Source organism: Mustela nivalis, assembly GCF_964662115.1.
Source record: "Mustela nivalis genome assembly, chromosome: 2".
NCBI lineage: Eukaryota > Metazoa > Chordata > Mammalia > Carnivora > Mustelidae > Mustela > Mustela nivalis.
This window is the reverse complement of record NC_139021.1, coordinates 47,872,493-47,899,915: the sequence shown is the minus strand read 5'-3', so window position 1 is coordinate 47,899,915 and position 27,423 is coordinate 47,872,493. Positions and strand designations below refer to the sequence as shown.

General features: G+C 39.5%; 2 protein-coding genes across 2 annotated transcripts in view; one reads left to right on the top strand and one right to left on the bottom strand.

Annotated features, from left to right (window-relative positions):
- ATP6V0D2 (ATPase H+ transporting V0 subunit d2) overlaps positions 1 to 27,423 on the top strand; it is a 42,277-nt gene that overhangs the window by 14,077 nt on the left and 777 nt on the right. Inside the window, exons 3-7 of the mRNA XM_082722614.1 lie at positions 16,447 to 16,625; positions 18,027 to 18,106; positions 19,527 to 19,604; positions 24,336 to 24,512; positions 25,539 to 25,616. Coding sequence (XP_082578740.1) covers positions 16,447 to 16,625; positions 18,027 to 18,106; positions 19,527 to 19,604; positions 24,336 to 24,512; positions 25,539 to 25,616 — 592 coding nt within the window. The remainder of the gene's footprint in view (positions 1 to 16,446; positions 16,626 to 18,026; positions 18,107 to 19,526; positions 19,605 to 24,335; positions 24,513 to 25,538; positions 25,617 to 27,423) is intronic.
- LOC309860475 (uncharacterized protein) overlaps positions 12,970 to 27,423 on the bottom strand; it is a 117,500-nt gene continuing 103,046 nt past the window's right edge. The window contains exon 9 of the mRNA XM_082722616.1: positions 12,970 to 13,835. Within this exon, the coding sequence (XP_082578742.1) occupies positions 13,530 to 13,835 (306 nt within the window). The 3' untranslated portion in view covers positions 12,970 to 13,529. The remainder of the gene's footprint in view (positions 13,836 to 27,423) is intronic.

Below are 27,423 nucleotides of genomic sequence, written 5' to 3'. Positions count from 1 at the left end.
CAGTCTGAAGCCCAAGCACTTTCTTTGGGAAGGATTCTGGGAAGCCTTCCAAAGATCTGACATTCCTTTTGATCCTGGAAATAGGGTGAAATTTGGATATGAGGGAGAAGGCTGAGCATCTGGGGTTGAAGCATGTAGATGGGAAGGACATAGCATGCATGGTGAATAACAGGTCAGTTTGGGCAGGAGTGGGCTGCACCAGTAGTGGAGGGGAGCAACAGGGAGAGGAGGTTAGAAAAGTCAGTTCCAGCTAGATAATGCAAGTCTTCAATGGCAGGCTAAGGAAATTGGGCTTTATCACATTGGAGAGGTGTGTGTGTGCGTGTGTGCATGCGCACGTGCGCGCGTGTTGGTATCTCCAAGACTCACCCTTAAAAATCTGAAGGGGTGCCTAGCTGGCACAGTCAGTAGAGATTGTGACTCCTGATCTTGGGTTCATGAGTTCAATCCCCATGTTAGGTGTGGAGCCTACTTAAAAAATATTTTCATACATATATACAACTGAAGCAGAAACCCAAAATGCAAAAGAGACGAAAGAAGAGGCCAGGTCTGCTCATAGGACTCTTACCTCCTCGTAATGGTTGGGGTGAAGAACAAAGTGCTTGGGCTTAGGCTGAGTTAGCTCTGGGTTCATATCTAATCTTCAGTGACTGCCTGGGAGAGAGGCTTTCGAAGCAGCGATGCCTCCGCAAAAATGTCTGACAAGGGTAGTTATGGAGACATCATTAAAGATTGTTCAGACAAGCAAGAGGGCCCTATCTGTGTGGAGGTAGAAATGACAATCAAAATACTGGACAATATTTATGGAATATTACTGCATGCCAAGGCTCTGCTAAGTGCTTTGCAAACATTGTCTCCTTTAAAGCTGACAAATCAGGGTACCTGGGTGGCTCAGTCGTTAAGTGCTGCCTTTGGCTCAGGTCATGGTCCTCAGGTTCCTTGGATGGAACTGGATCAGTTCAACTGGATTGAAGTGGATCAAGCTCCCTACTCAGTGGGAGGCCTGCTTCTCCTTCTCCAACTGCCCCTGCTTGTGTTCCCTCTCTTCCTCTCTATCAATAAGTAAATAAAATCTTTAAAAAAATAATAATAAACCTGATAAATCTTAGTTCTTATCCTCACCATTTTGAGGATGAGGAAACTAAAAGTTAATTGCAGCAGCTTGCCTGGGTCACGAATCAACAGATTAAAAAAAAAATTTATTTTAAAATAAAAATAAAATAAACATTGGAAATAGGCTTTGTAAACATCTTTTGCTCAGATTTTAGACAAGTTCAGAAAATCTAACCCATGATAGTAATAGAGGACAGTCCAATTTTGATGGAGTCAGAAAGCTGCCACATTTTGTACTTTCTGCATTGAGAGACGAGTCTCACATGACAGAAACTTGCTCAAAATGTATTAAGAAGTACTTTAGCTCTAAGAATGACTCTGAGTCACTTGGTTAGTGTTTCCTCTTATGTGATGACTCCATGGTTTGGTGTTTCCTAACTATAGAATCTTAAACCTGGGAGAAGCCTTAGCATTAATTAAGCAAGCTTGCTTATTTCACAGAAAACAACCATGTTGATCTAGGTAAAATGTATTCTGTTTCTAGGGGCACTTGGGTGGCTTAGTCAGTTAAGCATCCAACTCTTGATCTCAGGTCTTGATCTCAGGTTGTGAGTTTAAGCCCCATGTTGGACTCCACTTAGAAAAAATAAATAAATAAAATTTAAAAAAGGAAAATCTACTGTTTCTAAAATAAAATTACTTGGGGTGCCTGGGTGGCTCAGTTGGTTGAGCAACTGCCTTCGGCTCAAGTCATGATCCTGGAGTTCCTGGATTGAGTCCCACATCAGGCTCCCTGCTCAGCAGGGAGTCTGCTTCTCCTGCTAACCTCTCTCCTCATGCTCTCTTCTCTCATTAATAAATAAACTCTTTTTTTTTTTTTTTTTTTTTAGATTTTACTCATTTTATTTGACAGACAGAGATCCCAAGTAGGCAGAGAAAGAGAGGAGGAAGCAGGCTCCCTGCCAAGCAGAGAGCCTGATGCGGGGCTCGATCCCAAGACCCTGGGATCATGATCTGAGCCGAAGGCAGAGGCTTTAACCCACTGACCCACCCAGGTGCCTAATAAATAAACTCTTTAAAAAATAAAATAAAATTACTTAAAATTCCAAATATTAACAATGTTTAAAAATTACATATAAGAATACAGGTGGTCACAAAGCCTTGCATATAATATTAATGCAAAAGTGAAAGTAGAAACGTAATTTGGGTGGTATCAGTATTGTTAGTGGTATTGGTAATGGACATGTTTTGACTTATCTACTCTCTCTCTCTCTCTCATCTATAAATTCTTTGAACTAATTCTTTTAGTATCTGTACTTACTAGTATGTAATGGGCACTGAATATTTGTTGAATCAGTATATAATCCCATATTTAGCCACATCTTACACAGAGCTAGAAAATATTTGCAGACTACTCAGAATTTTATATTTTATATACCACTTGAATATTGGATATTTATTGGCCAATATGTTAGGAGTAAAAACTAGATATCATGCCTGCAGATACATTTTGTATAACAGGGTCAGTGTTTAAAGTAATTTAAAAAATGTATTTAGTTGAGCTTGCATTCTTCAATTAACCACAGTTTCTAACAGTTCTGTCTTTTGTCTTATGATCGTCTGTTCTATGTTGTGTCTTATGATCTTAGGTTACTTATCAGATCCCTGAAGATACTTACTCTCACTTAAATGTTTTATATACATCTCCACTCAAGAACCCTGCAAAGAAGGTGTTTATATCTCCATTTTTTTCAGTTAGAGAAACTGAGGGTCAATAAATTAATGAATTTTCTTCTCTTTTTCTTTTTTAAGACTTTATTTATTAAACAGAGAGAAAGAGATCACAAGCAGAGGGAGTGTCAGAGGGAGAGGGAGAAGTAGGGGGAGCATCAGCAGGGAGCCTGATGCTGGACGTGGTATCACAGCCTGAGCGGAAGGCAGCCGTTTAACTGACTGAGCCACCCGGCACCCCAATTAATGAATTTTCTAAAGTCACAATACTATTAAGAGATTTGGAAGGGTTTTGACTCCGGGTCCATCCGTCTAGAAAGCTAAAGATCTTGCACTTCCCCAATAGTTTATTAAAAGGCAAGTAATTCAGAATTGTCTGTGGCCCATCAAAAAGTAAGTATATCCCTGATCCTTATTCCAGAAAATTCTGACCTTGTTGGCCTTGGAGTGGGACAGACACCCTTTTGGAAGACACCTGGTTTATTCTGATGAACACCTTTTATTAACAATGTCTTATTGTGGTGCTTCAACTTTATGACTTGGAAGTCACTTTCACAATTATTCTCATGAGTTTCTCTCTATTGTTACCTGCACAGACAGCATCACCTCCCAGTCAGAGACCAGATAGCTCAACTGCACCAAAACCTAGGTCTTCTAAATCTTAGTCCATGATTTGTCCCATCCAGTCCTGTGAGTTGCCTGCCCAGGCAGCATCCAGTCACTCTGGGCAGAACTTAGACACGTGTCACCACAACAAAAGGTGTACATATGGAAAAGAGTCCTGAAACTACTTATTTCTCTTCTAGAATGTTTTCAGAAGTCAGGTGTCTAGCACCCACAAACTTCCATCAGGTAGGATTACTTTCTGTTCTATCAGGAATCGCCCAGGGCATCCTTTTGGAAATGGGAAGTCAACCCTAATAGAGATGGTCTAAATTTAAGTTGTTATAATAAATACAATCTAAGGATTGCACATTTGTGTGATATAATTACTGTACATGTGAAATTTATTTTGAAAATCTGGAATGGATATTTTTAAATGCTTAATAGCAGGAAGATCTGGGGGTTTTGTATACTATAATTATACACAGTTGTGTGAAACAAAGGAATGAATCCATAGCATTTTAATGAAGAGACTATTTAATATAGGACTAGATTGTTTTATTTTCTTCCCTCCTACTCAGCACTTTCTGGCAGCCTTTCAGCTTCCCATCCCTTTTGAGATGAGCCATCTTTTAAAAATAATCTTTCAATATTCAAAATACTCCACCTCAGGGGACGTACATTTTCTGAATATAGGAAGATCAAGGAAGAGCACGATCAAAGTCAAACATAGTCTTAAGTACTTGGACTATTATTAGCCAAGAACTGTAGGTTAAGGACCACACATTGAAAAAAATCTTCAAAGATTTATTCATAAAGGCTAATCAAAGTCCTTGACTATTCAGATGATGTGTTACAAACCTTCTTCAGGCTTTTTACTGCACTATACATAAGGAGGCTGTATACCCTCATTTGCCCGGAGGGGTTTCTCAGGACACGGGTCTCCCCCTGCTAAAACCAGCAAAGTCCTCAGCTGGCAAGTCTGTTTCTTCCTCTCCCTGCCACTCGTGCACTTGTGCACTCTCTAAATAAATACATAAACAAATAAATAAATAAAATATTAAAAAAAAAAAAGATTTGCAGAAAAAAGTCAAATTTGAACCAAAATATTAAATGGGCATTACATTGAAGGACTAACTTACACATTAGTGAGGCATGAGAAGATGTTGTGTTTGGAAATGACAAGTCAGCTCAGATGTGGCTGGAGCCGAGACAAGAACAGGAGCATGGGCTGGGAACAGAGAGTCTGGCCAGATTAAGGGCTCTGACCCTAAGTTTCTATGAGTAAAAGTCATAAAAGGAAGGCTTTTCAGAAAGGGTTCCACCACCGGCATATTCCTGTGTGCAATTGACTGAACCCCTCACCAAATGGTCACCATCTTGTCAGGTGGGGCATAGTCTCCTGGGAAGCCATCTGGAAGAGCCTTTGAACACCTACAGCCCCTCTGCCTAAGGCAATGAAGCATGGCATTAATTTCTCCTCTAACCGATAGAAAGCATCTGTTCTTATTATCTACATAGTGTTTGTTCAGTAATTGGTAATTGTTATTATGATGCCCATTTTCTGGGCCACGTGAGGACCTTGTAGCTGGTAAGTAGAGAAGCTAAGTAAGATGTGACATGAGGTCACTCCTGACAGCATTCCCTAGGTGCTACTTTCTCTTCTTTGTTCATTTGTTTTTACTTTTCAACACTTAACACTGCCTTGAAAAATGAGGGGACTGATCTTAACGTTTATTTTAGAAAGATGATTCTGCTGGAATTGTGAAAGATGCTTGAAGGGATGGAACTGGAAACAGAGAAGCCAGAGGGAGATATTTTAAAAGTTTAGACTAGAAATAGCAGCCAAGATAGAAAGGAGGGGACAGTGGTTAGATACATTTGGGAGATAGATGTAACACAATTTAGCATCTTGATATATGATCAGTGAGAGAAAACAGGCAATAACTCCTGCAAATTCTAAGCTAAGGAAAGAGAATCTGCAAGTTAGAGAAAGGATTTTTATTTTTATTTCTAATCAAAAAGAATAAGAAGCCCACTGTAAATTAGAGAAAGTTATACAAATAAAGCACCCTTAACCTCACTATCATTTTCATATTCTTTCTTTCATACATTTTAAAAGAACTAAAAATCACTCAAAATACAATTTCAAATTTTAACTTTTCTATATATACTACCAGCATTTTTTTCTATGTCAAAAATTTTTCTGACATTTGTAAATGACTATATAGCCTTCCATCTGTTCATAAACATTTTAGAAGGGCTGAGTTTTGTGTATTCCTTACCTAAAGTCCCCACGGTATTTAATTTATTAAATTTTGATTTCTGTAATCAAGTTCCCAATAATACTCTGAGATTGACCATTTGACACCACTTTGCATTTGTGATTCTGAATCTCTGGCCAGAAAAGTCCTTCTGAAATCTTAAGGACTGCAACATTTTAAAGGTTTTCTATCCAGAGATTCCATATGGATGTTCAGTGGCAAGCAAGTTCAGGGCAAAAATGTCTCAACTGTAGCTGCTGATAAGGCCTCGACCATATAAAACTCTCAGCACTTTGAGAATTGAAAAACCCTTGTGCTATCTTGTAATAGCAATACTTGATCTGTCTGGAATTGAATGACATTCCCTTAATCAGCATACCGTATACTAAGTGCTAGGAGTGAAAGCCTATGCTAGGTTCTAAAATTAGAGATGAATTGAACATAAACTTGTCCTTTAAGCCAGTGGGATAGTTACTTAAGGAGCAGATTCCAAGACCATTTCTCTAAAAACTATGTTTAATTAGGTCCTGGAATATGGTCTGTGAATCTTCTTTTTTTTTTTTTTTAAGATTTTATTTATTTATTAGAGAGAGAAACTGAGTGAGTGAGAGAGAGCACTAGAGGGGGAGGGTCAGAGGGAAAAGCAGGGAGCCCGACCAGCATCATGACCTGAGCTGAACGCAGTCGCCTAACCAACTGAGCCACCCAGGCACCCCTCTTCACTTTGAATAAGCCTTCCAGGTGTCTCTGTTGCAGGTGAGAAAGTCTTAGAACCATTTGGTAGACTCTCACCTGAGTCTACAATAGGCCAGTTATGGGATCTTGAAAAAAAGTTCCTTAGTCATTCAAAGCTTTGGTTTCCTTATCTAGAATACTAATAATTGTATTCAAATTAGAATTGTTAATGTAATTTGAAAACAGAGCCAGCTATGTATTTTGCAAGGCCTTGTGAAAATGAATATACAGGGCCCTTGTTTAAAAAAAACAAAAAACAAACAAAAAACAAACAAAACAAAACAAAACAAAAAACGGTTAGTAATTTCAAAGAGAGCAACAGCAAAGAATTAAACCAAGCATGGGGCCCTTCTCCACATTGGGCCCTGTGTGACTACACAGATCGCACACCCATGAAACTGATAGACAATATATGAATATATCTACACAGTTTAGAATATATCCATACTTACAACAAATCCACATACACGTACTTTTAGAAATGCAGCAAATTTTTTGCATAGAGTATCATCACCAGTGAAGGCGAGAAAAGATTGCACAAAGGAGGTGATGCCAAAGCTGTAGACTTGAAGGATGAGACCGTGTTTGCACACGGACGTGCCTGGGAGGAGGCAAAGCAACGGGTGCAGGAGCATGGAACTGCTTACCCAGTATTACTGTTGTGTTTCCAGTGCCACGTGACATCGTCAAAATTAGCGTCTGCCCGTTAGGGATGTTAAGGTAATGGATGTAAAAGAGCTTAGGGTGCTATATTCCTACAACAGTTCTCCCTGAAGGGGAAATAATCAGGGCCAAGACAGACCTGTTTTTTCACTTCATTCTTCGTCCGCATTTCAGGTGGGGGATGATAATCAACCACCAGGGGGCATGATTGATCCCAGTAGCCTGTTTTCCAGAGCATTGCTCCCTCCCCAGTAATTGTTTAGTAAAAGAAATTTGAGACTGTCTCATAACCTGGAAGGATTGAAATCCACCCTGGTACTGATCCAGATATCCACTGCCTCAGTCGTATTTTATTTTATCGTGTTTATTTTATTTTTTTAATTGAAAAAGAAGCCCGTGCTTGTGTTTTTAAAGAGTTTTTTTTTATTAAAAATTTTTTAGTGTTCACTAGGAGCCAGCACTTATATAATGACTTTATGTGTATTAAATTCATTTAATTCTCATGACATCCTTATGGGTGGCACTAATATTGGTGTTTTAGGAATAAGGAAACAGATTAAGTAGAGACTGTATTTTGGAATGCAGTTCCCAAAACCCAGAGGCAACCCTCATAGTGTTTTTTGCTCTTGTTTTTATTTTTATTAGTTTATTTTATTTTATTTTATTTTAGATTTTATTTTTAAGTAATCTCTATACCCAAGGTGAGGCTCCAACCTTCAACCCTAAGATTAAGAGTTACATCTTTTACCGACTAAGCCATCAAGGAACCCCAACCCTTTTGAGTTTGATGCATAATTACTTCCTATGCGAAAAAAAGTTTTATATGTATGCAAATGTTTATATGTAAACAAATATAAATATACATAGTTGGTTTTATTGTTTGTCTTAGAACAGCAATATCATATTACACGTATTATCTATACTTGGTCATTTTTTACAAAATCTAGTCAGAATTTTCTATATAAGCATACAAGGTCTGTCTTAATTAAGGCATATATTGTATACCATTGTGTCTACCATCGTTTGTTTAACCATTTCCTTTTTATCCATTTAGGTCATTTCTTTTTTTTTTTTTTTTTTGCTATCCCAAGTAATGCTGCAACAAACATCATTGTACACACAAATCTGCTTTCTCACGCCAAAATTTCTCCGACATGGATTCCCAGAAGTGAAATTATCAGTAGACATGCAGGTCTTAAGATTGTGATAGATGTTAGCAGATTGCTCTCTCATCCAACAATCAATGAAAGTTTTCTTCCTTAGGCTCTCAGCTGTTTTTTTTTTTTCTTCTTCTTTTCTTTCCCCATGGGAAGACACGAGATTTCCCAACTTCTGTTGTGACTGGTGTTTTGAACACGATAAAGATGAGCTCCATCTATTAACTGTTCTTGACCGAATGAATAGGCTGTGATAGACACATCTTATTTAAACCCATCTAACAGGCGAGAAGAATCACTCCACTGGAGTTTTCCTGTGAATTAGCATAAATTTACATGCATGGTGAGCGAAGGGGTGGCAGTGGAGGAATTTCCCTAGTGTTACATTCTCCTCAATGGAAAAGCATAGAAAAGGCAAGGAAGAGACAGCTATGACCCCTAGAAAGGGAGCTCAGGCTAAGCTACCAGGTAGGCAGTTATCTCCTTCACTTCTGTTTACCGACTATCAGAGTTAATGTACTTGAATGACCATAAAGAAGAATTTATTCATTGACTGAAAAAAAAATCATTGTGTCCCTATGCTGTACAAGTATGGTTCGGGCTTCTTGGAGCCCACAAAAAATGTAACTAAGAAAGACCGGTAAGGATTATCGACAAGTAACTGTATTTGAAATGAATATGTAAAATGACTTACCTAAAAGCACACAGTTGAACAGTGGCAGAATTAGTATTACAGTCCAGGTCTTATTTCCTCAGATATGCAGTAAATACTTGTGAATGAATGAGCCGATGGTTCATGTTCACCATTGGTACTGCCAATATATATTGAAAGTTAATATCACCCCAGGATAAATATAAATACAAAAATTTAGAGAGAGGAAAAAAAGATCACTTCTAGCTGGAGATATTAAAAGCTTAATGAAAAATGTGGAATTTAATATGCCCTTAAAGAATGAGAAGGATTTTGATTTCTAGCAACTGGTGGGGAAGGAAGGTCTTATGCATCTGAAGAATAAGAACAGAGACACTGATGTAGAAAAGGACAAGTATGTTTGAGGAATTTTTAAATCCAAACAGATGGGTTAAACCAAGATTATAGAAAAGTACTAGAGAAAAGAGTTTTCTAAAGATTCCAGATCTACCAAGGGTTTGAGAAATGCATAGTGATCAGCATTCTCATTCTAAATATGCTATCATAGGCAATGCTGACTTCTGAGCAATTTTTTAGTATTTTGTGAGAAGGGGGGAAAAAATGAGTGTGACAGCAAAATTAATTGCTTTTTAAAATTATTTTTAATTTTCACTTCTTCTATTTTAAAAAAGGGAAACTTTAGGGAAGTAAGAAATGCTACCCAAAAAAGTCCAATTTCAAGAGGGAGCAGATGTTTATGGGGGATATTCTGAATCTCAACAGTCTATTTAGCAAGTCAGACAAAATAGCAGAACTGCCCCCTGTGAGGATATAGAGTTAGCCTGGGATTAAATGAATCTGGAGTAGCAGAAATGTTTACCAGTGTGATCGAGGAAACTTTCATTTGCAAATACTTCCCACATGGCCTATTGTTCATGTCACAATAAATACTGTCAGGCCTGTTAAGCGCGGATCAGCAGCACCTTTCATGAGGAAGGAAATAACTTCAAGTCCACCAAGTGTATTTTGCCCATAGCCTAGTCCTTCCCATGAAGAGTTACTCTTGATTTTGCATTTCGTGTCCCTCTCCCGGGATATTCCATACGTGCAAGTGTGACCTAGCGATCATATCACAGTTCTAGTCACCTAAAACAGAATCGTTGTCATCAAAAACGCTGTATATCACGTGTTGCAGATGGAAGGATGCTGACCCAGCCTCTTGGTAGGAAGGAACCTACAGCAATCAAGTCCTGATACCAGGATGTGGCTCTTGGGATGAAGCCAGGTCGAAGTCATTCAGTGGCTGTCAGATAATGAACCTGTTGTAATCACCAAGTCACCAAGTTACTTACTATCCCACTGCACCCAAATGGAGAAGTTCAGATGGAGTCTTGAAGAGCCTCCTTCTAACAAAGGGATTTAGGCCTTTTAGGATATAAAAGCAGTTACCATTTATGACCACGAGTTAAGGGATATTGTTTTGAGATTAATGATTACATTCCCAAAAGATAAACATAAACTGTTTGAAGTGCTGATATCTTAAAGGAAACATCCTATAGTAATGACCACACAAGGCTCATTCTAGGGTTGTGTGATGCAGAACAGGATGGGAACAGGTTTCCTAAAATCGGTATAAGTCAGATTTAATATTTAATATCCCAGCAGAAAACATAATTTATGGTCTTGTGGATGATGCAGTCTTCCCCTCAGTTCCTTGACTCTACACCACAAAAAGGTTGATAACTTCTTATCTTCTAGGAGCAATGGGTAAATTTAGAATAAAGATTCTATTGGCTAGAACTAAGTGTAAAACTACAAAGATGTAGAAATCTCAGATGATAAAAGAATTTAAACATTGTACATTTTTTTATATCAAAGATTAGGTGGCTTATAATTTCCTGTTCCCCTTCCTCCAGAGTCTGGTTTATTATCTTCTAAGAGCTTATGATCACACCCTCCTTCTTTATCCAAGGCACTCTACCAGGATTTCGTATGTGTTACTAATCCAGTGCCAACCACTCAAAGTAGAACAAATATTTCCATTTTAAGCCTGGGAAAATGGAGCTCTTGTTAAACTGGTTTTTAGGTGACAGAGCTGGGATTTGAATTAGGCTTCTCTCTTTCAAAGCCTGCGCTCCTATTGTGACAACTTAATGATTTATAAAATGTCACATGTATGATTTGATTTAGTTTACACAAAGACTGTATGAAGGCAGTGATATCCTACCCTTTCCCACAACTTGATGCTAAACTTCTTAAAAAGGATAGACTATACTCATCTGTTTTCTCACTTGTTTACTGAAACCAATTCAGTCTTGTTTGCTTCCTCATTGTACCCCCCAAACCACTCTGGTTGCGAGGTCCCGTGGATATATTTTTCAGCCCTTCCACAACTCGCTGTTGTAGTCAGTTGATGTCCTTGTCCCATGCATTCTGGGATGACACTTTCTCTTTCTGCTCCTTTTTCCATTCTGGCCCTTCCTTAGTCTTCCTTGCAGTCTTCTTCCTGCCCCTTAAGAATTTTGGGGTGGTCTGTTCTATTCACTTTTCTAAAAGGCATACTTTTTTTTTTTCTTTAAAGATTCTGTTTATTTGACGGGCAGAGATCACAAGTAGGCAGAGAGGCAGATGGGGGGGGGGGAGCAGGCTCCCTGCTGAGCAGAGAGCCCTATGCGGGGGCTCCATCCCAGGACCCTGAGATCATGACCTGAGCTGAAGGCAGAGGCTTTAACCCACTGAGCCACCCAGGCGCCCCTAAAATACATACTTTTTTAAAAATGGTATTATTCACATCCATAGTTGAAGAAATAATCAGAAGCCAGGTAATAGAGAGCTTTGCATACAATGATGAGAAATCTCTGCTTTATCTAGAGGCAAAAGGAAGCCATTGACAGATTTTTAGGAAAAAGAGTAGTGATGCTGCTGATAGAGATAGGGATTATAGAAGAAGGAGAGACACTGGGGGCTTTCAGGTTTTGAGATAATGTAACTGAGGTGTCTATAAGAAAACCAGGCAGTCGAGGCCACAAGGAGGAAGTAAAAGAGTCTGGACCTGGGCTGGGCAGAGAGGTTTAGACTAGAGCTGAAGAATAATTTCTCTAACTCAACAAATTACGGCTCTACATTGTCTGACCATTCAGCTGCTGTTGTATAGCCCAGAATTAGATAGTTAACATACAGGAAATGTATTTTAGTTAGCTTCAAGATCCTTTATAAGTTCAGGGGCAAAAAAGAGAAAGAACAGCACCAAGATCAAAAGGAAATGTTAAAATATCACCTGCCTTGAGTTGTTTTTTTTTCCAAATCTGATAGGAGCCAGAGTTTTGGCTTTGGGGTGCCAGCTCTGCCTCCTTCTCACAGTGTGATCTTGGACAAGGTATTCAAAGTGGTGGTGATAGCGGTCCTTACAGTATTGAGTTGTGAGGCTTGCATGAGAACACACATGTAATGCCTGACACACAGGAAAAACCTCCAAGAGGGCTGGCATTTTAAAAATTACAATTTTTACAGCCTAAAATTTTTGGAGTAACTGCATCCCAGTTTTCGGTGACTTCATGATTTTCACAGGTGCCAGTATTAGAGTTACAGAATAAAATATTTAGCAGGGGCTATTAATGAGGGTGTTTGTCTAGACCACTAGTGAGAGAAAAATTAGCCCAGCTCCTTCTGGCTCTGTCACTACATACGAACACAATTATCTAAAACATGAGGACTTTGAACTAGTGGAACGCCCCACTGTCTTTAAAGTCAAAAATTACTCAAGCAAGATCAGCAGTGATTTTATTCCTAACCACTCTGTGTGTGGTTCTGAGGGTCTGCAAAGGTTATAGGCAGAAGAAAGGAAACCATTTCTGGCCGCATCACCCCCCCTGCCACCCCAGAGAGCCAACGAGAATTATATAGCCAGTGCATATGTGCGATGTGGATAAGGAAGGGGACAGGACTCCTTCTGCCTCCCGCCATGGGCTGAGTCCTGTGTTTTCACTCCAAACCCTGAACAACACTACAAGAACTGGTGTCACTGTTCCTTCTTAGAAACAAAGCAGTTTAAATAGTGAGTTGAAATAAAACAGAATCCAGGCCCTATAGTCCTTGCTCTTTGCAAAATATAGAGTCTAGCCTATTAGTAAAAAATATTTTTTGATTCTTATTTTATTTTTTAAGTGAACTCTACCCCCAATGTGGGCACAGATTCAAGACCCCGAGATCAGGGTCTCATGCCCTATGGACAGAGCCAGCCAGATGCCCCTGAAAAGAATGTTTAACTCAATACAGACATGGGCACACACACTGCAAAGACACAGGCATGAGTGTTACATGTGGGTAAATCCGTATAGCATAGACATTGGTTGCCCATCAGCATGGTCTAATAGTCCTCTGCAAGTTGGGAATGTTGGCAGCTCATATGCTTTTACATTACAGAGGTGCTGTGGGGAACAATTAAATGTCTGGAGCCTGCTAAGGATTATTAAGTGCTAGCGATTCTCCTCTCAGGTAATAGCTTTTGAGCCATAAAGGGACAGTTAAATAAGCACTTCCTTTTTAATATCATTTTCAAGAGATAAAAAGGAGTCTAAAATTCTGTAATGGCTAAATTTGGTACTGCTGTTTGGGAGATGAAGAAACTTCAGAGTCATGTGCCTTTTGTAAAGAGATAATTGCCTGCTTCTAAATTTCCTCAGATAGAATTTTTTATTGGAGTAAATTGTCGAAGGTCCACAATGAGGGAGACTCTCTTCCAGCTGGAAATGCAGTCTTGCGCGCAAGGTCTGTAACCCATGCAGCCGGACTCCAGTGACAGTGCTTCGAAGGGGCTCGGCTGATTTTTACCTGGTTGTTTTTCAAGCCTGCGTTGTGGCTGTGGTTTGTCCCATCCGTGTCAGACCTGAAGGACCTCAGCTCCTCAGGTGACAGCCCCTTCAGTGTCTTGATCCAAAACCTCACCCTCTCAGGTTCTCCTTTCTTCACAGCACCAGAACACCTTCTCTTCTCTCCCATCTTAAAAAAAAAAAAAAAAAAAAAAAAAAAGACCAAAGTTCAAAGCCCCTTGGCCCCTGGGTCTCCATGGAGCTATCTTTCCCTTCCTTTAAGGTTAGCTTGTAGTTTGAACTCCTTGTTTCTTTTTAGACCTCTATTTCCTGGTCACTTTATTTATTTATTTTTTTAAAGATTTTATTTATTTATTTGACAGACGGATCACAAGTAGACAGAGAAGCAGGCAGAGAGAGAAGAGGAAGCAGGCAGGCTCCCTGCTGAGTGGAGAGCCCGATGCGGGGCTCGATCCTAGCACCCTGGGACCATAACCCGAGCCAAAGGTAGAGGCTTTAACCCACTGAGCCACCCAGGCGCCCCTATTTCCTGGTCACTTTAGAAATACACAAGTCTGGGGCACCTGGGTGGCTCAGTGGGTTAAGCCGCTGCCTTCGGCTCGGGTCATGATCTCAGAGTCCTGGGGTCGAGTCCCGCATCGGGCTCTCTGCTCTGCAGGGAGCCTGCTTCCTCTCTCTCTCTCTCTCTCTCTCTCTCTCTCTGCCTGCCTCTCCATCTACTTGTGATTTCTCTCTGTCAAATAAATAAATAAATAAATAAATAAATAAATAAATAAATAAAAGAAATACACAAGTCACATTTCTGCCACCATCTCCCCTTTCCCTTCCACTAATAAACTGTCCTGGAAGTGTTTTGACTGTTGACAGATAACCTGTAAGTTGCTGCATCTTATGGACATTTCAGTGTCTACCTTGACTTTCTTGTGGCATTTGAAGCTCTGGCCACTTCCTAGAATTTCTAAAATTTCCCCCCACCCCTGGGTTTTCCTTCTATTTTCTGGTCTTTCCTTCTCAGGTTCCATCAAGGTCCTCTCCAGGGTTCTCAGGGCAGAACTCTTCATGTGCACGCTAAGATGTGATCCCAACCATCCCAAGACTTCTGCTTCCACCATTAAACGTATGCTACTAAACCTCCCAAATGTCTGGTCCTGGCTGTCTTCAGAACACTGACTTCTGAAACCTACCTAGCATCTCCTCTTGGATATCTCGCAGGCATCTAAGCTCACTCTGTCCAAAGCATCTGCTCTCACTGCAGCCTGCTCGTCCTCTAAAGCTCTCATCTCAGTAAATGACCCCACGATCTGTTAAACCTAGAAACCTATGGGTCATCCTTGACAGCTAAACAAACCCAGCATAGTATAAGGGCTAAGAGGAAGATTCCAAAAGCAGACTGCTTGAGTTTCTCAGTTGTCTCAGTTGTTAGCTGTGTCACTCTGAGTGGAATTTTTACCTCTCTGGGCCCGTCTGGTTCCTCATCTATGAAGTGGAGAGAAGAGCAGTACCTGTTATCATCATAGTGTTGTTATCCTGATTAAATAGCTTTTGTGAAGCACCTCACTATCTGTTTATCCCTTCTCCTGTTTAAATCATTATTCTGCAAGATCGTAACACCCGCTTCTAATGTTTAAAGGCATTCAGAGTCTTCCATCACCATTCACCCCCAAATTCCTCATTTTGTCTGTCAAAACCCTGCATGCTCAGCCTTGGCCCCACCTGCACTGCCCAAGACGAGGCAGAAAACTCTTCTTTTCTTTTCTCTGGGGCTTTTTGCATGCTCTTCCTTCTGCCTTGAATACTTCTCTCCCTCAATTCCCAGCCACTTTTGCCTGAACAGCTCCTACTCATTCTACAAGTTTCAGCTTGAATATCACTCCCTAGGAAGTCTGATCCCAGACTGCTTCGGTGCTCCGATCTGAATCTCCACACCACCCTATAATTCGTCTAGCATCCCCGTGCTTTGTTACAATTTACCATAATAGATTCTTTGTCAAGTTCCTCCCTCAGACTACATTCTCCACGAAGTAAGGAACTCTTTCTTTTGCTTCTCAGTCTCACTGCTTGGAATATCCTGGGTGATGAGCACATGATCGAACAAGCATATGCACCCAGGATATCCCAGACGGAGCTTATACTGAGCAACATAATCACATAAAATATGAACCTATGGACTTTTGGGGAACTTGGGAGAAAACAGCTAGAAAGTTCACTACCTAGTCTTCATAGGAGGAAAAGAATATGGACTATTTTAAACTTCTAATAAATAAAATATTAATATTTTAATATTAAATTTAATAAGTATTTTATTTATTTTAAAATATTTTAAATTCTGAATCAGTGATGGGCTTTATTGAGATCTAAAAAGTAAGTTTTTAAGATAGAGTGAAATGCTCCGGGTCTTTGTTTCTCCACTTCCTAAGCCCATAGTCTGTTCTGAGAAAACACTCAATTTCACACTCATCCTCACCCTACCACATTTGACAATTAAAATATATGGGTCGTTTTCTGCCTATTACCACCAGCCTAGGTTTTATTTAGCTTTACTTAGTTACAATAACATTGATTTTCAAACTATGCTATCTCCAGAGAGTCAGATATTTTACCCCATTCACAGCTCTCAAACCCCAGAGTTTAAAAGAAAAGAAGACTCATATATTTCCATAATGAAAGAGTATGTGCCTGAACACTATATATATATATATATTTTTTTTTTTTTAACTTTTGGTATGCTTCATATTCTCATACAGTTGATTTCCTAATGCTCGAGCCTTCTTCTAAACCAGGTGCAGTTACATGATAGACAATGTGATCCTACTGATGAATGGTGCATTGCAAAAAAAATCTGTGAAAGAAATTCTGGTCAAGTGCCACCCTTTGGGCCGTTTCACAGAAATGGAAGCAGTCAACATTGCGGAGACACCTTCTGATCTCTTTAATGCTGTTCTGGTGGAAACACCACTAGGTATGAACATGTAAGCAATTATATCACTCCTTATGCATGCTTCATAGTCATCAGAAAATGTACATTCAATTCCTTTTCTCCATGAGTTCGATGTCATACTGTACAGATTCCTAGGCATGGAAGGGACATTAAGAAATAATTTAGTCCAGCTCCCTCATTCACAACAAATGAAAGTAACCTTCCCAGAATCACATAAGAACCATTGGTAACTAAGTAGGAGCTGGGGCTCACCTCCCAACCTCCAAACCTTTGTATGTTGTGCCAGATCATAATAAATAAGTGATAGAACTTGTAATTTTTCAAAAAAATTAATTTTCTAATTCGGTTTTTTATGATTAATTCCTTATCCTTTGGTTTTAAACTTCTGTCTGAATAAGGCTGTATTGTGGCAGTGTTTTGTTCTAGGAAGTTGAGGAATGCCATTTTTCTGAGATGCTTGGGGCGCCTGTGAAATGACGTGAAGCAATGATGAAATAAATGCTAATTTCATTATAATTTAACACTGATAATATTTCTAGCATTTAAAATCCTAGCAGGATCATTTTATATATGTTATTGTCAGGAAAACTGGAGGGTAGCGATTCATAGCAATTCACTGTTGACCATGTGTCAAAATTTTTGCTGTTGAAAACAAATTTTTTTTAAAGATTTTTATTTATTTATTTGACTGAGAGAGATCACAAGTAGGCAGAGAGGCAGGCAGAGAGAGAGGTGGAAGCAGGCTCCCCGCTGAGCAGAGAGCCCGATGCAGGGCTTGAGCCCAGAACCCTGGGATCATGAACTGAGCCGAAGGCAGAGGCTTTAACCCCCTGAGCCATCCAGGTGCCCCGAAAACAGAAATTTTAAAAAGTAAAAAAAAAAAAAAATGGCCATCATTTAATGTGTGATGCTAAGGGAGTGTGGTGGAAAGAGGGTAAGTCATAATCATGGATATTTGACTCCAGGCTCTGCCTGGTCCCAACCTGGTGAGGTAGAGCAGTGCAGTTTTCCCTCAGTTTCCCCATTTTAAAAATATTAGTATTTTAGTATAAAAGCGCTTTGAAAACTAAATACGACACAGTTTTAGTACAACTCAATGCTTAGCACATAGTAAGGCTGCAAATGATAAATGCTGCTATGAGATGAGGGGTAGGAGGGGGCTTCCAAAAGTAAGCCATAAAGTGACTAGTTCCGAAGGTGAAATAGATGCAGTGTTCCGTGACCAGTTGGCACACAGTAAATACTCAGTAAATAATGACTCTTATTCTCATCGCTACTGGTAGCTGAATCCAGTCTGTGGCTTGCCCCTGCACAGTGTTCTGGTCAGAAGTGAGCTCAGGGTAAGATGTTCAGAAAATCGTTTCTATAGTTAATAATCATGCTTTCAATTAGTTTATTTTGTGTGATAATTTCTGCTTTCAGCTCCATTCTTTCAAGACTGTATGTCTGAAAATACCCTTGATGAACTGAATATTGAATTACTGCGCAACAAACTGTACAAAGTAAGTGTCTCCCAAAATACCGTGTGTTTCTTTATGACATAATACATCTTAACCAGTGTTCTTCATTAAAAGTTACTTTGCCCATTAGCCAATTTCTGCAATTATGAAGCTTTGTGGGCTTGGAATACAGTTTTTATGGCCCTGGTCTTCTAGTTCAGGACGTAAATGTCAGCTTCCCCTGAAACAGCAAGACTGTTGAGAGGAAGTATGTGCCCCATTCTTCTCTTCATTCCTAGCTCCTTGCCTGGTGTGCCTGGGACATAAAAGGTAGCAGTTGGATCGATAGATGTGGGTGGGTAGACAGATGAGGAAGGTGAATCGTATCCATTTTTTAAAAACCCGCATACAGGGGTGCCCGTCTGGTTCATTTGGTGGAGCCTGCAACTCTTGATCTCAGGGTTGTAGGTTTGAGGCTCCTATTGGGTGTAAAGATCACTTAAAAATAAAAAATTTTGAAAAATGAAACATAAAACAATGAGCATACCTAGTGATCCTTGTGTTACACAGTATCCATCTCTTTCCTCCTTGAATTTCACCTTGCCAACCTGGCCAGCTCTGTGTCTGAACTATGTTGCTACCATTTGTGTAGCTCTATGTCGTTTGGGCTGAGCAAAATCTGGCTATTTTCACTCATACAACCATAGCATCTTTGGACAATCTCACAGAGTAACTAAAGGAGTGTCTGCTGTCATGCCATTTATATAACTGGTTATGCTAAAACATATGGTCCTTTCAAAAGCACTGTGTTGCAGGTAATTTTCCTTTTTGTGAAGAAATGTATGGACTTAGAGAAGGCATCCTTAAGATACAGCTAAGAGAAGGCACTGCTCTAAGCAGATTATAGGCATTAATTCACCTAATCTAGCCAGCAAAACTCTCTGCTCTCCCCAGTCCTCAGAGGAGAAAGCAGAGACATGGAGAGGTAAGATTTACTTGGCAGAAGTGAGTTAGCTAGTAAGTAATTGAGTTGGGATGCAAACAGTCTAATTGTTTAGCCCAGACTCTGCCTTCCAATGTGTCCTCCATGTTCAAAGCCATCCCAAACATGTCTCCTGGGCACCAAGAGAGATTAAGTGTCAGCACAAGACCAAATCTAGAACTCCTTGGTGAGTTCATAAAAGAGCTTGGCACTCTTATTAGAGTACCAAAAGTTAACCGTGTGAAATAAACCCAAGAACCATGCAAAAAAAGTGCTTATTAAGGAATCATAAGGTACGATAAATACAATTTTACTCTTTTTTAAAGCTGTGCAGCATGCTTCAATGTGAAAGTTTGTATCAAATTTTTAATAAAATATCGCCCTACGGGACAAGTAATTCAACCTCCATTAAAGTATTTAATAAGCCATGAAAAGCTGATCTACAAATTTCCAAAGGAAATTATCTTAATTTATTGTTTTATGGTCTTTCTTCTTCTTAAGTCTTACCTTGAGGCATTCTATAAATTCTGTAAGAATCATGGTGATGTCACAGCAGAAATCATGTGTCCCATTCTTGAGGTAAGAAAGTCCTTAAATTTCTTTATGCCAAATAATGTGCTTACACACTTTTCATTTACATAATTGTACTTATATATCTTTATGTTAGAAGCTCCTTTATGTTAGAAGCTCCTGCGTGTTCCTTTGTGGCTGTCAGTTAAGCATCTGCCTTCGGCTCAGGTCATGATCCTGGGTCCTGGGGTCAAGCCCAATGTTGGGCTCCCCACTCAGCAGGGAGCCTAATTCTCCCTCTCCTTCTGCCCCCCTGCCCATGCCTGTTCTCTCTCATGCTCTTTGTCTCTCTCTCAAATAATAAATAATTTTTTTTAAAAAAGCTCCTTTATCTAAAAATAAAATAAGGGCACTGGGTGGCTCAGTGGGTTGAAGCCTCTGCCTTCAGCTCAGGTCATGATCTCAGGGTTCTGGGATTGAGCCCCGCATGAGACTTTGCTCAGCAGGGAACCTGCTTCTCCCCCTCTCTCTGCCTGCCTTCTGCCTACTTGTGTTCTCTGTCTGTCACATAAAAAAATAAAATCTTTAATAAATAAATAAAATAACATATTTTATCATATATATTATTTGATGCCTTTAGTTAAGAGTGACATTTTCTAAGCTTTCTACATAGAAATTCTAATTTTGAAATTAGAAAAGAATGATGCTTATAGTAGTTTTGTCATGATTCATTTTGATGTAATATAAACGAAGTAGATTGTAATTAGTTAAAATTTGGGTATACTATGAGCAATTGGTAGACCATGAGGACTTGTAATAATAACGCAACTTCCTCCAACATTGGGCAAGCTGGGAATTCTCACAGTGTGGAACCGAAGTCCACTGTAGGCCTTGTTCCTTATATAAATCCTAAAATAAAGGAGGCTCAAACAATCCTCAAGTGTTCTGCTCTGGGTAGGAAAACTCTTTGGGTTAGGTGATTCACAGATGGCCTGCTCACTACATTAGGTTTCAGGTGCCACTACTGCTTTCTTTCTTTTTTTTTTTTTTTTAAGATTTATTTATTTATTTGACAGACAGAAATCACAAGTAGGCAGAGAGGCAGGCGGGGGTGGGGGGAGCAGGCTCACCCTGAGCAGAGAGCCCGATATGGGGCTCGATCCCAGGACTCTGGGACCATGACCTGAGCTGAAGGCAGAGGCTTTAACCCACTGAGCCACCCAGGCACCCCCCACTACTGCTTTCTAACCTGCCTCTCTGACTGATGCTATAATCTTTTTAATTCTTCTTTATCATCACAGATTTCATCTGTGCTCAGAGATCATCTTGCTTGCATGTGTGGATCTCAGAGATTCAGGCTAGAGATCAGAAGGATCTGGGGATATCCTCGGCATAGTCTGTATTGTGTTTCATACAAATCTCTTCTGCTGGTTTCACTTGGATAAGGGGCAGCAGGGAGGCAGACACCATTGTAGACTTTTTAAAAAGCCCTTTGCTTTGCCCTGTGAAACTAAGTTTTGTCTAAAGAATGTCTTTAATTGGGGCACCTGGGTGGCTCAGTGGGTTAAAGCCTCTGCCTTCAGCTCAGATCATGATCCCAGGGTCCTGGAATCGAGCCCCGCATCCGGCTCTCTGCTCTGCGGGGAGCCTGCTTCCTCCTCCTCTCTCTCTCTCTGCCTGCCTCTCTGCCTACTTGTGATCTCTATCTGTCAAATAAATAAATAAAATCTTAAAAAAAAAAAAAGGTCTTTAATCATTAAATTACCTGTCACAGTGACTTCATTGGTAGGTAGATTAAATAGCTCAATGACTTCTGATTTCAAGAAAAAGCCTGATAAGAACTGCCCTTTAGGCCAAAAAAGGGAAAAAACAAAAAACCTGAATAACTTCATCTGCATATATTTTAAATTAATTTCTAAAACTGTATATGATAAAATTAGTTCCCTTCAAAACATCTAATCATTAAAATTTTACAGTTAAAGATACTTTGCTATGCCTTGTTGAAACTCTTCAAGCAAAAGCAGTCCTTGAAGTAACAATTTATCACTGGAAGACTCCAAGAAATCTTTTTTGCCTTTATCTATATTACACAGGAAGTGGGCATGGATAAATAAATAACATTTTTTATGGTATACTAAATGTCAGAAAGTGAGCTAGCCTCTTTCAGACATTCTGATCACATAACATAAGTGACCTGCTGGCCCTGTGAAGCACTCTCCTTGTCATAAATTTTTAACTGCTAGCTACCCTATAAGAAGCCACATTATCTATGGCTTGAAAATGTAATTTCTACTGACATAATTCCTGTGGTTTAGAAATGGCTTGTGTGCTTTATACGTACAAAATATGTGAAATAAGAGCTATGGCAAAACTCATAACCTTACAGAAGATGTAAAATGACACTATTAATAGTTAACATTTATTATGTGCCAGATAATATCCTAGGTGCTTTATATACTTGAATTCACTTGGACTTCAAAGCAGCACAATGAGGGCATCTGGATGGCTCCACTGGTTAAGCATCTGCCTTCAACTCAGGTCATGATCCCAGGTCCCGGGATCAAGTCCCACATCAGGCTCCCTGTTCGGCAGGGAGCCTGCTTCTCCCTCTCCTTCTGACCCTACCCCCATTCGTGCTCTCTCTCTCTCAAATGAATAAATTTAAAAATCTAAAAAAAAAACAAAAAAAAACAGCACAATGAAAATCTAAAAAACAACACAACAACATGGGAGTTTAGTATCTATTTCTCAGAACTGGCAACTGAGGTGCAAAGAAGGCTAGTAACTTGTCAGAGGACACATAGCTGATAAGTGGTAACGTCAGAATTTGAACCCAGGTAGCCTAGTCCGGATCCTCTGTGTTTGTCCACTATATTATCTCTACATTAACTTCACCATTCGCAATTCTTGGATAAAAGTAAGTGCTAATTCGAGGCACCCGGGTGACTCAGTTAAGCATCTGCCTTCCCCACAGGTCATGATCCCAGGATTCTGGGATCCAGCCCTACGTTGGGCTCCCTGCTCAGTGGGAAGCCTGCTTCTCCCTTTCCTCCCGCCATGCCCCCTGCTTGTGCTCTCTCTCTCTCTCTCTCTCAAATAAATAAAATCTTTTTTCTTTTAAAGTGCTAATTCATGAGCAAGATCATATTGCATGTGCTATAAAAATCAGAACTAGGTAAGAATTATGTCTCTGTAATCCTCAGTAATGTAGAAAGGACAGCACAGTATTAGAAGAATCCTTATCACTGCAAGGGTTTGATCAAACTATATACCCAGTGTTCCCATTATCCCTTTCCTATGCCCATGATACTACCACATTAGATTAGGTTTTCTTCAAGCTGTGTTAAAAATAAAAGTACATTTAACTATCTTTATGTAAAAGCGTTGTTACACTAGCATGCAGTTATGATGTCTCTAATGATATGATCAGAAGAGATCTGTCAGATTTATATAAATTGATGTATTTTTAAAAATAAATAAATAAATTGACATATTTACATAAATATATCAGATCATGTAATTAGCCCCCGTTTTACTCGTGCACCAGTAGCGCACTTCCAGTTACAGAATTCTTCCATGTCTGTCCTTATTTAATCTTAGTTGACAGGATACTTCAGAAAACTCAGTATGGTAAAAGAGAGCACTGTTAACCTGGCCTTGCATGCAAAAATTTGACCTAATTACAAGATTGTGACTTCATATGAAAAAAAAAAAAGAAAGAAAGAAATTGACTTATGTTCAAGACAAGTGTACTGCAGTTTAACGTTTGCCTTTGTGCCTTTTATTATTTGTCTTTGCCTTTCTGACAACCTGTATGTTTAACGAAACAGTGAAAAACAAGCTTAGAATAAGTGTGTTTCATCTTCCTGAGCTAGCAAGGCTAGGTTCGATTTCCATTCTCTTCCCTCTCTTCCACGGCCATCAGCCCCTCTACCCACTGCCCCCACGAGGTATTCCTGCCCTCCAATAATGAACCAGCCCAACTCGATCATGTGCAACTGATAATGATTTTGAATACGTCAACAGTATACTTTTGCAACAATAACAAAAAATAAGTTATGGTTTCAAAATGAATGCGTGTAAGGAAGAGTGAAAGGACATAGGAAATCTGGCATCATCTGTGCCACACAGGAAGCCAGCCCTCCGTAAATGACAGAGTGGGCTTAAGTGAAATCGAATACCACCCATTTACTCTCATCCATAATCAGATGTTGTGTCAAACTGTCTGCTTAAGGATGGTCAAACACAAGATAGCCCTTTTACAATTTCAAGATTATAGCTCCTTTCACTAAGAATACACACACGCACGCACGCACGCACGCACGCACAGAACCTCCAGACTAGAAAAAATTACTAAGGTAGATACATCAGGCAGTTATAGTAAAAAGGATATTAAAGGATAATAGGAATTCAAAGGAAATCATATCAAATTGGGGAGGAAATAAAAGGGCTTCAGCTTAGTTCACGATCCCAGGCTCCTGGGATCCAGCCTCTCCTTGGGCTCCCTTCTCAGCAGGGGATTCTGCTTCTCTTTCTCCCTCTGCTATTCCCCCTGCTCATGCTGGCGAGCGTGCGCTCTCTCTCTCTCTCTCTCTCTCTCTCTCTCTCAAAATAAAGAAATAAAATCTTAAAAAAAAAAAAGACTAAGGGAACATTAATAACACATGTTTGTATTATAATTAGACAAAAATCTGGAAAGAAAAGCAAATCACTGTGGAAATAAATTTGTCTACTTAGGGTTCTGTTTATAGTATTTCGTACATGGTTAGATTTCACTGATTTTATGTCTTGCAAATTCAGTTTGAGGCTGACAGGCGTGCTTTTATCATCACTCTTAACTCCTTTGGCACTGAACTGAGCAAAGACGACCGGGAGACCCTCTACCCGACCTGTGGCAAGCTCTATCCTGAAGGGTTGCGCCTTTTGGCTCAAGCTGAAGACTTTGATCAGATGAGGAGAGTAGCAGAGCATTATGGGGTATGTAACTACACCAGGCACCCTGAATTTCTCACATTTTATTACCTGTACTTTAAAAGTTCACACATTAAATTTACATGTCTTCTCTAAAGCAGTTATGTTCTTAAGGTAGAAAGCAATGTCATTCTAGAACTTCTTCCAAAGAAGTACTTCAAATTTCCAAGCCATGTGGGTTTTTCTTTTTTTCTTTCTTTCTTTTTTTTTTTCTTATTGAGGTTCCTGCCAAGCAAGTACTTGTTTAAATCTCCAAGGAGCAGTCATTTGAGCAGGTCTTTTGAAGTACTTCATAGAGCAAGTTCCCCAAGGGACTGGTGCAGTGTTCTGGATATGTGAGCTCATGTCAAAGTTACAAAAAAGGGCCTGACCCAGCAGTCCTTACCCATTGGGTAGACACACTCAGGTACAGGATGTCTACTTGAAATGCAAGGGAGAATATGGACATAGTGGTTTCTACCATTCCGTGTAATCAGGGCCAGAAATAGGGGATGAAAGGAGGGCTCTATGTTGTTCCCCTACTCCAAATGCTCTCTTAAGAATCTGCGGCTTCTCAGCTCATCCCCTAATTCCATTCCTTCTGACTTACGGTCACATGATGCCCTCCGATAACTTTTCCAGAACTGGGATGACACTCTTATCTTTTCTTTTGGGTTTCTGAAGGCTTCTGAGAAAGAGAAGTCAGCAAACTGCATAAATCTTTGCAGTAGCTTATGTCATCACAAGAGGCTTTATAGCGTAATATTAAATTTCGAGCTTCTCCCCAGTTTCCACCCCTTCCACCCTTGAAATTCCATGTGAATTTTATCAACTGTCATTTCAAAGAACCCATGAACCCATCCTGGTTAAACCATACTCTTTTATCTAGGTTTTCTTGGTATTGTTTTCAGGAGGCCAAAGATCTCACAAGAAAACATTCAGTCCTTCTGGGTAGATGAGAAGAGAGACATCATTTCTATATTGCTAGGAAAATATCTTCATACCTATTTATAAGAAATGAGAATCTGTTTAAAAATAGCCTCTTTTTTTTAGGTATACAAGCCTTTGTTTGAGGCTGTGGGTGATGGCAGTGGAGGAAAGACATTGGAAGACGTGTTTTATGAGCATGAGGTAGGATATAAATGGAAATGCTATTAGCTTATGTGTGCTTTTACTCTCAGTTTTAGATGTTTCTTACTTTGGGTTTTCTTTTGGTGGGGCTTCTTGTTTCAGTTGATCAATTCAGCTGATTAAGTACATTCACAATTTGACAGCCAAATGGGTATTAGTGTCTCTCTGCCTTGGAGGCCCAGTGGTTCCCATATGATGGCTTCCTGTTGACTTGTCCTGGCCAAGTGTGTCTTATCCAGGACACATAGCAAAGCTCTGGAAAGAATGCAGCTGTTCCATAATTAACTAAAGAATCAGAAGTAGGACATTCTTATGATCATATATGGATTCTCCTCATGGTGTACACTCTGTGATGTGCATCTCACCTTAATCCATCCCTTAAGAAGGACTTGTCTACGGTTTTAATACAATTTAGGAACACAGTTATAATACTTAGGAATTATTTGCATAGAATTCTATCTGGAGAGTCTAGACTATTCTCTTTACCTGAAAAACAGAAGAGTCTTTAATCCATTTATAGTCAATTCCTGGGCTATTAACTATTCAACAGAGGGCTTTTTTTGAGGGAGATGGGGATACCAGATAAGGTCTTTCAAATCTGGAGAATTTTTCTAGTGTGTTTTATTCGTTTCTCTAAAACCACTGGCCCTTCCCTGTCAGTTGATTGAGAGAAAATCCTGAAATTTTACCCAAATTTAGAGTAGGACTGGCTCCAGAAAGCAGTTCAGGCCTCTTCCTCTAAGTCCTGCTCCAAACATCTTCAAACAACTCTCTAGTGCTTGTCATACAAAGAAGTAAAAACAATGCAATTTATCCCATATATTAGGGAGGTTTTTAAAATTTCACACTGTTGCACAACCGCTTCAAAGAAGGCTGTTAAGAAAGTGGCCCTTCACAGAAAAAATAAGTGTCTGTTACTGAAAGCAAGGACTTCCACTTCCTGAATACTTAGCTTGACGCTTTCAGAAATGCGGGAGGGACGCAGTACCTCTCATCCTTTTTTCAAAATGGAATGGAATAAAAGAATGGTTCCATTTCAGACTTTACATGAGTTACACAATTTTTTTAATTTTTAATTTTTAATTTTTTATAAACATATAATATATTTTTATCCCCAGGGGTACAGGTCTGTGAATCGCCAGGTTTACACACTTCACAGCACTCACCAAAGCTACACAATTTTTTTTTAAGTTGTCTTTTACTGTTCTACCTTCTGCAGAAAAACAACAACAACAACAAAAACATAAATTTAACGGAATGTCAAATTGCTGCCAAGCATCCTAAGAAAGCTCATTATGGGGCGCCGGGGTGGCTCAGTGGGTTGAGCCGCTGCCTTCGATCTTTAAAAAAAAAAAAAAAGAAAGCTCATTATGTCACTCATTCCAAATTCCAGGGGCCTGTGACATTGCCCTGGAGGAGAGTTAGGCAACCTACAAACCTTTTTAACATTTTCAAAGTTTTGGTCTAGGGAAAATGGTTTACCTAAATGAGGCAAGCCCACTAGCTAGAAGCCAACCATATTTTTACTACAAAGTTCCACACATACATACACAAACACTAGATTTTCCCAGGAATCTTTGTGCTAGCAGTGCTGTGAAGATTTGGAGTTTATCTAGTGATTCTATAAACCTACTTTATTTTACTTATTTTTTATAAAGTTACCTTTTAAACTACTATTGTCTATCTTTATCTGTAGAGTGACACTAAAGTTCCCTTTAGAACTTGATGAATTGCTACCATTTTCCGGTATTTGGTCCAATTTGGGCATTGCCTGTTTGTTTGTTTGTTTATTTTTAACATTTTACTA